Below are 12,522 nucleotides of genomic sequence, written 5' to 3'. Positions count from 1 at the left end.
TTGCTCCTCAGTCACAACCCCTCCCCCACAGCAGGAAAACCTAAGACACCAACCTGGGCCATGACTTTGCAGAGCCACTTGGGTTCCACAAAGTACAAGTCACTCAGCTGCAGCGCTGGGTCTTGAAAGTGAAGAAGAACCCCTGGAGGGAAAAATCCAATAATGAGACACAGAGTGCAGAGGGTGCAAACACCAGGGAGCTTTAGACCAAACCCAGGCCAGAGTCTTTATTGCCACTCACACAGCTGGTTGGATCTAGAACCCACGCCTCCTCATTCCCAAGCCCTCAAGTGTCACTACGTAAAGATGGATTTTTGAATGATACAAAATGATATTTATGTACATATGAGACACCAGCATGCATAGCAGGATATATATTAATAAAGGGGCAGAAATCCATCATTCTCTTTCTAGCTCTCTACACGTACACACCTAAGACACATTTAATTGCAAACACAGATAAGAAACACTGCATGTCTACTTTAGAACCATGAGAAAAGGGGGAAGATTCTAACCCACATCAAGCTCACTCGACAGAGTTTAGGATTCAGAGTGCTTCTCACACGTCCACCCTAGCAAGGATAAACAGGCTCTCACACTTCCAGTGAGCGATCAGGCCACAATCAGCAGTCACGTCAGCTGCGAAGTTTTCATCCGCGCTATCGCTGGATGCACATTCTCAGCTCGGCAGCTGCACCGCTGAAGGTATTCAGCCACCACAGCCGTGATTCTGTCCAGGCTAAAAAATAGCTGACATACAGACCAGACGCCCCAGATGCTATGAGATGCCAATGCCAAGCTCTAGAACCCACAGTCCTAACACCTGCTCGGGGCCCATTTCCATCCCTTTGTCCTCAAATGATTTCTAATTTTATGTCCTTATGACATGATGAGCTTCCAACGGGGGAAAAAATCAGTAGCCTGTTAAAGAATTTCATAGTCTCTTGAATGTTTATATGTAGTTCTAAACAAGAGCGAGACATACTTGTATAAATTAGTAGGCCAAGTTTTGAACGCAAAAATAGGAAGCTGACGCACAAACCTGATTCGTTTAGGAAATGAATGGCGTGGGGAAGCTCATTCTCATCCAGCTGCAGCTGATTGTCTCTCACCAGTTGTAATAATCGTTTCCGGTCAATTACGGGAAATTCAGTCGGCACATTTTTACGTTCGGACAAAATGATTTTCTCAAGTTCTACATAGCAGTCTGGAATCAGCTGCCCGACAACAGGCTGATCTCGGATCTATTAAATTACAAATGATAAGCTGTAAAAACCTATTTTAATTATGTATCTGTCACCTGGATGCTGAATTCAGTGCTAGCAGTCTTCACAGAGATGGGCACGTCATTCAGAAGCGTATTTTTGGATCAGTCAAAATGTGATGTGAACCTGTTCAAACTGCAAGGTAAGAAACAAAGATGAAATTTAAATATGAAACTTATGGACACAGAAAACAATTTGAAAAAAAAAAACAAAAAACAAAAAAACCGTGAGATATAATAACATAGAAATAGTGAACTAGCCATCTAGAAATTTCATGGCAGAAACTAGGATAAACCATTCATGACAAGAGAAAGAGTTTTTATTTTCTAAGTCATTAGTGTGCAACGACATGGTACCCTAAGAAATCAGTAAGTACTGCAAGAGCTTTTAGATAACAGTGCCCACACCTGAAGGCAAAAGATTACATTCTGTGGTTGCCACCTGCAGAATGTCACAATGGTGGAATTACACCAGCACCAGAAGATGGCAGACAGGGAGACTTGTCAGCCGGGCTACGCTTTGTCACAGAGCCCGAGCTTGGGAAAATGTCGAATCACCTACTCCCCGATGCTGATGTGAGGAGATGAGCATCAGTCTCTTAAGCCCAGACCCACTCCCTCTGAGAAACACATAAAGCAAGATTTTTAAAAGAACAGCCTTGAGATGCTCATTTCTAAGGTATATTTTCCAATCATTTTTCTTGAAAAATGTATTTTTAAACAGAAATGTAGTTTCAGGAGTAGTAACCAAAATGCCTTCAGGAGCCACCAGATGGCACACTCTCCCCATTTCTGAATCCATGAAACCATTCTTTTTCTCTTCCCACATTTACGAGAATGTCTATCTAAATTCTCAAACTTATTCCAAGAACAAACAAAGGTATTTTATTCAGCCAAAACACAGATGTAACTTGCTCTTTTTCTATTTGCAACTAGAACCTAAGGAGGCTGGTTTCAACAGTCATACGACTGTGTTCATATGTAGCTGCACAGCGTCATTTCAAAGATTGCTTTCACGTTTTCCTCACCGCAGAAAATTACCTACAATTCTGACCTCCACTTTTGATATTCCTTCTCTTCATTATTTGTGAACTGAGGTGAAATGTAACTTCAAACTGAAGCTTATGTTTTAACTCAAGGAAGAAAACTTGCACACCAAGTCAGCAAGGGCTCCCGCGGAATGGAAACCAAGCAGTGCATCAGCGCAGAACCGTGCAGGGAGGTCACAGAGGCAAAGCAGGCTGGCACCGCTGACTGCTGGGCCAGGCTCCGAGCACAGGGTCGGCGCCGAGCTCTGCTCTGTCCCGTTTCTCCCTTCCGCTTGGTTATCAGGTCTCCAACAGTCTGAGCCGACACAAGACAATGAACTCCCATCTGCGCTCTAAGGAGAGTGCGTGGACGTGTGTTGGCAGAGGTGATCAGCACACGGGAAGAACAGAGAAGAGCCAGAGAAAAGGAGAAGTTTCCATCTGAGCAAAGCAACTCCTGGAAGAAAGAAAATTCAAGCTCCCGGGGGCTCTGAGGGCCCGGGGCATCTCAAAGCATCCCTGCTCTACAAAGCAGCCACGTGAGTTTCCAGAGCAAGGCGCCCGAACGGCGCACGGATCAGCAATGTACACCTCTCTTTAAACCACACTGCCGTTCCTCAGAGCTGCCTGCTACTTCTTTACGTGGAATCATTCATCCATGAGTGCTGGGAGAAACGTCGTACCGTGAACAGTGACACCTCGCTTTCAGAAAACAGCGGGATTAACCCAGCTCATCTACAGACGCGGCTTCAACTAAATCCAGACGTTTCCAAAACACAGTCATCCCTCGATGGGTCTTTTAAAAAATATGACTTAAGTTCTGACAGCAAATGACAAAAAGCTATAAAATCATCCTAAGCAATAACCCAGTTAAGTATAGCAATAGTCTCCAAAGAAAACCACCCAATAAAGAGATTACTTGGATGAAAACATTTTACACACTTGTTGGTTTGAAGTCCTGACACTCTGTAATCTTGGGTTTTACCAGAAAGTGAGAAAAATCTGCAAATAACATGTAATTCTTATGGAATTCGACATGATTCACCCTTGGTAAATCTTCCAGCAAGTGTTGCAGGGGAGTGCTGAAAGATAACATACTCATCCTCTCTGTGCGCCTCAGAGACCAGGGTGTCCATCCACAGCTCATTACCTTGGGGATGGGAGAGTATTCGGCAGCAGTGAGCTAACCAGCCAAGAGTAAGGATAACAAGAGCACATCACCCCCCATTCAAACCGGAAGGCTTTTCAGAGCAGAATGCGACTCTAATAATACGTCCGTCCGTCCAGGCCTGCCAGGACTAGTCAAAAGCCATGACCTTGACCACCAGTGCTAACGAGCCAGGCCCACGGGACTGAATGAGCTTCACCGTGCTTTGCACAGGCTGAACTCCCCAGCAAGCTGTCCAGTGCAGGGCACAGCAGGATCCCTGGAGAGCCCAGGATAGACTTCCTCTTCCCGCAAAGCTTCAAGACAGCGTTCTCCCTAGTGACCAATTTATCTGCAGCTTACGACACCTGGCTTAACATGTCACACCTAAGTCCTACAACAAAACAGCCCGGTTTGTAGAAGGTACTCACGGCAGACACTGCTGAAAGCCGAGTGAGTGATCTTGACGGCCCGGCAAGTGCACTGTCCCCCAGCACTGGGAAAGTCGCAGGTTCAATCACAGTGACAGGAGACATGAGGGAGCAGCACAGGCCAGGATGGGCACAAAGCGGAAAGCACAGGTGCAGAGCCAACAGTCAGAGAGCCCGAGACAGCCGAGCCCAAGGCCCAGTGCCCACTTCTGCCTTCTGGCTGAAGCCCCGCTCTGGAAGCTGGGGGAGAAGTGACGCCAGCCACGTTTTCTCAGTGGCTCTGAGTTTCTTTCAAGATCCCCAAGCACCTGTTAGTCCTGTCTAGATTATGCATGAGTTATGGCAACCTCACAGTAAAGCTAACAGCTCTGGAGAAGCCCACAGGGGCCAAAGAGTTGCTCTGTCTGCCATCTGTGAGCAGGTGCACAGAGCAGAACGAATGTGCTGTGTCGGCACAGCAGCCCACAGGAGACAGCCTCCACTCACCTTGAAATTCAGGCTCTCGTTGATGATGGTCTTCCGGAGCTTGGCCAAGGCATCGGACTCCTCGGTGGCGTTGACGAAGTGGTAGTCCCGGATGGCGGGGAAGCCACGCTTGTTCAGGAGCTCCCGCGTGATCTTGCTGATGCAGGCCTTGCGCTGCTTCTCGTCAGAAACGTCCAGGTGTGTACCCACGAGGATCACGGGGGAGGACGACGCCCGTGCCTGGGGGACAGACGCAAAGCTTTACCATCAGGAACACTGATGCCCACATCCGCTTTCCGTGAAATCCATGTACACAGGAATGAAAACCACAGCGACGGCCCTTCCTTCATGTCCTGGGTTGGGCTGACCCAGGGCTGGAAGTTAAAGCCCCAGTGCAGCAGCGGCGAGAGGCAGGATTCAGGGCCCGCATGAAGGGACCAAGGCCAGCAGCACAGGAGGGGATCGAGAGCTGGGGGGTGGGTTCCTGACCAAGGCGGTTCAGCCCCCTCCCCTACCTTTCCTCCTCTCAGCTGCACTTTCTTGGCCTCTCTCTGACAGAGCAGCATAAGTCGGCCCTTCAACCTGCAACTCCCCAGCCTCCAAAACACTAGGAACCCAATCTCAGGCCTCTGTGAACTGCCCAGGCTCGGGTATGCTGCAAAAAGCAGCACAGATACCTCCTCACACCGCACATCAATGAAACCAGGAAACTTTCCAAACTCGTGTCCCAGCTGCTGCCAATGCGGTTCTTACAGTGGCCTGAGGGCAGCAGCCAAGCAGATTCTCTTGGCTTTCTACCGTCATATCTTAAACGCAATTTGTGTGTGTGCTTCCCAATAAAACATGCATTTAATAAAGCTAAACTACATCCACATTACATAATGTGCTTTATATTTTCTCTTCCTTATTTCTGAATTCAATTTCCACAATTCACTCTAAAACTCATTCAATTTGGAGTCTAAACGAAAGGGGTAAAGCCACTAACACAGCTTTATTGTCACTGCAATATCTACTCACACTGGACACTAAGAACAAAGACAAGAACTGGGGAATCTAGAAGCAGGCATTGGGCACAGCAGTTAAGATGCCATTTGGGATGCCCACATCCCATCATGCCAGCACCGGGGTTCCAGTTCCAGCACCACTTCCGATCCAGCTTCCTGCCAATACATACCCTGGGAGGGAGCAGTGTGGCACAAGCACTTGGGTCCCTGCCACCCCCGTGGAATAGCTACAATGAGTTCCTGGATCCCAGGTTTGGCACAGCCCAGGCATGGCTTCCTGGGCTTTTGAAGGGAAACCAGCTGACGGAAGACCTCTGTCTCTCCCTCCCTTCCCCCTTCTTTTACTCCCTTCCTCTCAAAACAAAACAAATAGACAACAAAAGGTTTTTAAAACTCTCCCAAATTACCAAACAGGCCTGTATGCTGTCACGTGAGGTAACAAACATGACACAGCGCTTCCTAGGGACCCTACCTGCAGCACCATTATTGTGTGCACTGGCTTCACTTCAGCCTCAGTTCTACACAGATTGTGGCAGGAGAAGGTGACAGCACGGCAGCAGGGCACACAGCAGGGAAGTGACGGAGACCTGCGGCGTGCGCACAGCCGTCTGGGCCTGCCCAAAGTGTGGAGTCAGGGACCCCATACAAGCTGCCATGGAGGACACAGCTGGTGATGCACAGACCACTCTTCTTTAGTGTGGTTTATCTTAAATTAGGCAAGAGATATCCAATGCATGATCACAGTCCAACAAATGTATCTTCAAGTTTTACAGGCTAAAAGGGTTTCAGGAATCAGTAACATTCTCCAATATGGAATGCACTAATTTTTAAATTTCTTTACTGAATTATTTATGAGGGAGAGACAGAGAGATGAGACAGAGACAGAGAGAGAGAGAGAGAACGAACTCATCTGTTGGCTCACTTGCCAGATACATGCAGTATCTGTAGGGCCAGGCCAAAGCCAGGAGCTGGGAACTCAATCTAAATCTCCCGCGTGGGCAGCAGGGACCCAAATACCTGAGTCGTCACCGTTGCCACCCAGGATGCACACCAGCAGGTTGCTGGAGTGAGGAGGTGGAGGAGCAAGCCCAGGCACTGCCGTGTGGCCCCTGGGATGGGGGCGTCCTGACTGCCCAATACCTGCCAGGAGTACTCCACTTTCGTCAGGACTTAAGGATTCTGGAATTTTCTCAATTCGACATTTTGGTACTTTCTTTTGAAAACCGTATGCAGAGACTGTTGGAAGCAGCTCTTGGTCCAGCATCAGTCCCCGTGCACACACGTGTGCGTACACACACACATGCACACACACTTTCCATCTCAGATCATCAATCAGGTCACCTTTATGTTGAAGAGCCAGGGCTTCATGGCATCAACTTCAGCCTGTCCCTTGCTGAGATCATACACGGCCAGGTACAGAGCGCGCTGGGTCATGAAATGGGGGTGTGTGCTGTAGAACTCCTCGCGCCCTAAACAGAGACGAGAGGTCTTCTAACCAACCAGGTAGTACGCCAGAATCCTCTTTTGAAAAGGAATGCGGGGGCCGGCGCCATGGCTCACCAGGCTAATCCTCCGCCTACGGCGCCAGCACCCCGGGGGTTCTAGTCCCGGTCGGGGCGCCGGATTCTGTCCCAGTTGCCCCTCTTCCAGGCCAGCTCTCTGCTGTGGCCCGGGAAGGCAATGGAGGATGGCCCAGGTTCTTGGGCCCTGCACTCGCATGGGAGACCAGGAGAAGCACCTGGCTCCTGGCTTCAGATCAGTGCAGTGCGCCAGCTGTAGCAGTCATTTGGGAGGGTGAACCAAGGGAAGGAAGACCTTTCTGTCTCTCTCTCTCTCTCACTGTCTAACTCTGCCTGTCCAAAAAAAAAAAAAAAAAAAAAGAAAAGAAAAGAAATGTGGGGATGTAATGCTATTCATTACTAGGCATACTCTAAGGAGGAAGGTAGCCAAAAGGCAAAGTGTATGGGGCTGCCCTGGGTTTTCCCAGATGGTGACAACCTCCAGCAGGTTAGTCAGCCACCAACCAAGGGCGCAGCTTTGCCTGGAGCCCACCGATCTGAAATGTCCCTCCAAGTTCTTCCGCACTGCGGTGACAAGAGCCCGGGTGTGACTCCAGAGCACCCACCATCTCCTTGCTGTCTCGGAACAGAAAACTCAGGTCCCTGTTCCAGGTGGAAGCTAACAGCGAATCATGAAGAACTCTAGAGAAACACACCTGCGAAGTCCCACACGTTCAGCACGAGGTCTCTCTTCCCTTTGCTTCTGATCTGCACGGGCCAGTCCCTGACGTCGATGCCGACCGTGGCACCCTGCATGCCCACGTCGGCCTTCTTGGCTCTCATTAACTGCTGCAGCAAGGTGGTCTTGCCACTCCCGGTATTGCCCACAACCATGAGCTTCATTCGGTTGTACGGCACGGCCTTTTTCAGCCGCTGCTGAAGAAACCTGGTTTGTGAAAGTTGAAATACAGTAACCGACTGCCAAAAAGGACGAGCCGAGATCTAGGTGAGTTTCTGCACACTGGAGGCTGTTTGTTATCAGACTTCCTAAGAGTCTGCAGAGCGCACAGGGTCTACAACCGATTATGTGCATGCCTCCGAACACACGGCCAATGCTCATCGTCTGTTAGTAATTTTAGTATGGTTGATGACGTTGGGCAGCATGACCAAATACAATATCATGTTACCCTATCCCTAGAAATAATCCAAATGCTAAAACACATCTTTGATGCTCATAAAATATGATATGCCTATCTATATACACATACACATAGACACATGGATTTTTAAACAGCATAAACTAAACTCTGAAAATTATATAATACAAAACCTATATGACACAGAACAAAGGTAGAGTACACATACTGTTATACTAACACTTAGTAATTCTTAACAAAAGAGATAATATTGGTTATATATGTGAGCATACAATGCTATATACATATATTCATATATACATCATGTATGTATATGGGCAGGATATATATAGTGAGATTTTCTTGGTTACATCATAAACAAACACTTATATGATATTACACTCTCAGCAAATATTAATATGTTACTGTTTCTAACTTTAGTACAAAATAAACATATTGGAAGTGCTATAGGAAGCTAAGCAAAATCACCTTTAAATAATAGGTTTTAGAAGTTAGTAATAATATAATGAATATAGAAAGATACATTTTAAACTATGCCAAAAGGCTATCATACTTTAAAATTAGAGAAGCAAGCTAAATCCTAAGTGTATTTTAGGCAATACTGATCGATTAATTCTTATAGGAATCCTACAACATGACCAACAGGCCACATTACTCTCTGATTAATTTAATGAACAATAATTCACTATGTTTTGAAAAGAGTAAGTCTTAGAAAAATTAACTGATGCCCACAATTTTTAAACTGCTGTAGGTACTCTGTCTTTTCTAAAAATGTTAAGCACACACATAAATATTTCATTATGTAGTGGCAATAATCCACTGAAGGTAGTTCTATTCAATGCTTAATAAGAATGTAACCAATTTTTATATGAACGTCTTCACCAATTTCAGGAGCGAAACTCACAGGAAATAATTATGTGGGTAGAGGGACAGTTGCATTCAATACAGGAGACAAACTCTTTTCCTTTCAAATTAAGTTAAGCTCAGGCACTCAGAAAACCAAATCCATCCTCGTAAATAGAGAAAAATGGAGATGGGAGAGCGCTTCAGCAGAACAGGCCTGAGTTACGTGTCAGTCACTGCTAACACGACAGCTCCACGCGTGTGCCAGGCTCTGTGGGATGAACAGGTGTGAGCACAGCCGAGAGCCTGCCTCGGGGATGCTATCCTCCATCAGGGACACGCCAAGACTGGGAGGGGACAACCGAGCCGAGGCCTGCGACACAGCATGAGCAACTGGGCAGGGAGGAGGAACGGATTTCCTCTGCAGAGAACGGAAGGCTACCGTGCCGAGTGGGACCCTAGAGGGGGACACGGCCCATCAACAAAAGCATGGATGTTCTTAACGTACAGACCACAAGAAACACTGGCACCTGGGAGGTGCGCAGGTTGCAAACATGACCAAGCGAGGAGGTTACTCGTGCCGACGGGCAAAATTAAAGTCCGTCATGTCACACCCGTAAGTGATGGCAACGCTTTGAAATACGGCAGACACAGGCTAGCTAACCGCTACAGGAAATGCGCTGACAAGCTCTTACACTCTGCTCTATGTCTTCAGACTGTAGTTGGAAACAAGAAACCAGACAGGCAGTAGCACTGATCTCCTTTCCAGCCCATTTACATTGAGAAGAATGGCAAGGAGGAGCCACTTCTCTCAAGATGAGCTTGATAAGAACTGGAAGCATCGGCCAGGGCATCACACAAATCCACGCAGTAAATGAAGGTAATGGGGGCTCACAGCACTACTCACTTGTTCCCTAAACTGGAACCACAAGTCACAGAAAGAACAAACCCAAAACACATGTAGCAAGAACAAATGGAAATTAAATAATCTCACCTTATGATGTCTTTGGCTTTGCATCCTACGTGTTTAAAATCAAAGTTAAGACGCAGTTCATCCAGAGGCAGATCCCAGATTTTGCTTAGTTTCCCCATTTCGTTGGGAAAGGACCTCAGTTCTGAGTTGTAACTCACATCAAGAGATGTCAGATTCTCCAGGTAGCCGATCTCAGGAGGAATCTTAACGAGATAAAAAAGGGCAGAGCCTGTTGGTGGGGAGGAAGATACGTGTGCTGCCAAGAAACAAAATGAGATAGGAGACAAGGAGGGCTCGCACCCCACCAGCCTTCCAATGCACTTCTTTTTTTTTTTTTTTTTTTTAAGATTTATTTATTTATTTGAAAGTCAGAGTTACACAGACACAGGAGAGGCAGGGGGAGAGAGAGAGGTCTTCCATCCACTGGTTCACTCCCCAGATGGCCCCAACAGCCGGAGCTGGGCCAATCCGAAGCCAGGAACCAGGAGCTTCTTCCGGGTCTCCCACGCAGGTACAGGGGCCCAAGGACTTGGGCCATCTTCTACTGCTTTCCTAGGCCATAGTGGAGAGCTGGATCGAAAGTGGAACAGCTGAGTCTCGAACCGGCACCCATATGGGATGCTGGCACTTCAGGCCAGGGCGTTAACCCGGTGAGCCACAGCGCTGGCCCTTCCAATGCACTTCTGAAACTTCCCACAGGCTTCAGCTTCCAGTACACATCATCAGAAATTTTAAAAAACACACATATGGGTCTGGTGCTGTGGCACAGTAGTCTAAGCCTTGCCTGTTGCACCGGCATCCCATATGGATGCAGGTTCTGGTCCTGGCCGCTCCACTTCCAAACCAGCTCTCCTCCAACAGCCTGGGAAAGCAGCAGAAGATGGCCCAAGTGCTTGGGCCCCTGCACCTGCATGGGAGGCCCAGAAGAAGCTCCTGGCTCCTGGTTTTGGTCTGACACAGCCCTGGCCATTGTGGCCATTTGGGGAGTGAACCAGCAGATGAAGACCTCTCTCCCTTTGTCCCTCTTTCTGTCTGAAACTCTTTTTCTCTCAAGTAAATAAATAAATAAAATTTTTAAAAAACTATACATATGAAGAATTTTTTCCCAATCTCTGTCACTTAATTTTAAATTTTAGAAACCCAACTTGCCCTGGATGGAGCTACGTCATCCCTTCCCACCACTGCAAATGGAGTTCTTCCCAGCTCTCCAAGTCCAATACATGCAGCGTCCTTCTACTCCCACACGGTGCCTGGTGTCCCCAAAAAAGCACAGGTGTGTCATCACCAGACACCTATGCACAAGTTACTTTTCCTAAAACACAGCTGGGTGGCATCCTATTGGGACCTCCTTGTTCCAAATTTGTAAGCACATACATTATATTTATAAGAGAGAATATGCATAGGATTGGTTTTGGCAAAATTTTTTTCCGAGACAAATGAGTAGTCAATGGCCGGTGCTGTGGCTTAACAGGCTAATCCTCTGCCTTGCGGCGCCGGCACACCGGGTTCTAGTCCCGGTTGGGGCGCTGGATTCTATCCCGGTTGCCCCTCTTCCAGGCCAGCTCTCTGCTATGGCCCGGGAAGGCAGTGGAGGATGGCCCAAGTCTTTGGGCCCTGCACCCGCATGGGAGACCAGGAGAAGCGCCTGGCTCCTGGCTTCGGATCAGCACAATGCGCCGGCCGCAGCGGCCATTGGAGGGTGAACCAATGGCAAAAAGGAAGACCTTTCTCTCTGTCTCTCTCTCTCACTATCCACTCTGCCTGTCAAAAAATAAAAATTAAAAAACAAAACAACAACAACAACAAAAAAACAAATGAGTAGTCAATATGACAGAGGGGTTGGACCAAGGCAAAGGCCGTGATATGTCTGGGTGAAGGGTACCATGATGGTGCAAGGCACAAATATCAGAACATAACAGAGCCATGGACCATGGACAACCAGAGAAAGGTGGAGAACCTGAGGATCTATCAACACACTTAGAGCATTGCACACACCCATGAGGAAGTACCCATAAGTACATTAGTACATTTACAAATAACACACACTCAATACATATTTTATCACAGACACATATCCATATATTTCTTCAAAAGTAAGGCACCAAAACTTGGTGGGATCTTTTGTAGATGAGAAAATGAGGCCATGTGAGTGTACCACAGAGTTAGGATTATACCTGGTTTAAAAAGAAATGCCACATAACAGATGTTCAAAACGAGCATCTGTGATAAGGTGAATTATGACGTCTTTGAAAACCGGCAGTGTGTGTAAACAGGCAAACAAGGCCTCTTACCTCCTTCAGTTTATTGTGAGCAAGGTGCAGTTTCTCCACTCGACACCACACATGCGCCTTTTCACTCAAGTCCAACACGCTGATCTGATTGTAGCTAAACAACAGTTCCCGTAAGTTCAAGGACATCCAGCGTGCGGGGCCTGGCAGACACTGGATGTCATTGCTGCTCATGTCCAGGGACCGCAAGCTACAACATCAGAATATCAAAAACATCACTGAAGGCACGTTTGCAAAGTACATGAAGTAACATCACAAGCAGTCGTCACCAGATGGACAATAGGACCCAAATTATTTTTTAAAGCTTTATTTATTTATTTGAAAGTCAGAGTTACACAGAGAGCGGAGACGCAGTGAGAGAGAGAGAGAGAGAGAGAGAGAGAGAGAGAGAGAGAGAGAGAGAGGTCTTCCATCTGATAGTTC

The 12,522-nt window shown here is 47.4% G+C and overlaps 1 protein-coding gene across 1 annotated transcript in view; it reads right to left on the bottom strand.

Annotated features, from left to right (window-relative positions):
- The window catches only part of LRRK2 (leucine rich repeat kinase 2), a 158,744-nt gene that overhangs the window by 53,499 nt on the left and 92,723 nt on the right, over positions 1-12,522 (bottom strand). Inside the window, exons 27-33 of the mRNA XM_062195073.1 lie at positions 12,103-12,289; positions 9,833-10,014; positions 7,555-7,784; positions 6,681-6,808; positions 4,357-4,575; positions 1,043-1,244; positions 54-142 (exon numbers count right to left, since the gene is read on the bottom strand). Of these exons, the coding sequence (XP_062051057.1) occupies positions 54-142; positions 1,043-1,244; positions 4,357-4,575; positions 6,681-6,808; positions 7,555-7,784; positions 9,833-10,014; positions 12,103-12,289 (1,237 nt within the window). The remainder of the gene's footprint in view (positions 1-53; positions 143-1,042; positions 1,245-4,356; positions 4,576-6,680; positions 6,809-7,554; positions 7,785-9,832; positions 10,015-12,102; positions 12,290-12,522) is intronic.

This window comes from Lepus europaeus, chromosome 6 (genome assembly GCF_033115175.1).
Source record: "Lepus europaeus isolate LE1 chromosome 6, mLepTim1.pri, whole genome shotgun sequence".
Classification (NCBI taxonomy): Eukaryota; Metazoa; Chordata; class Mammalia; order Lagomorpha; family Leporidae; genus Lepus; species Lepus europaeus.
This window is presented reverse-complemented; position numbering and strand designations above follow the sequence as displayed.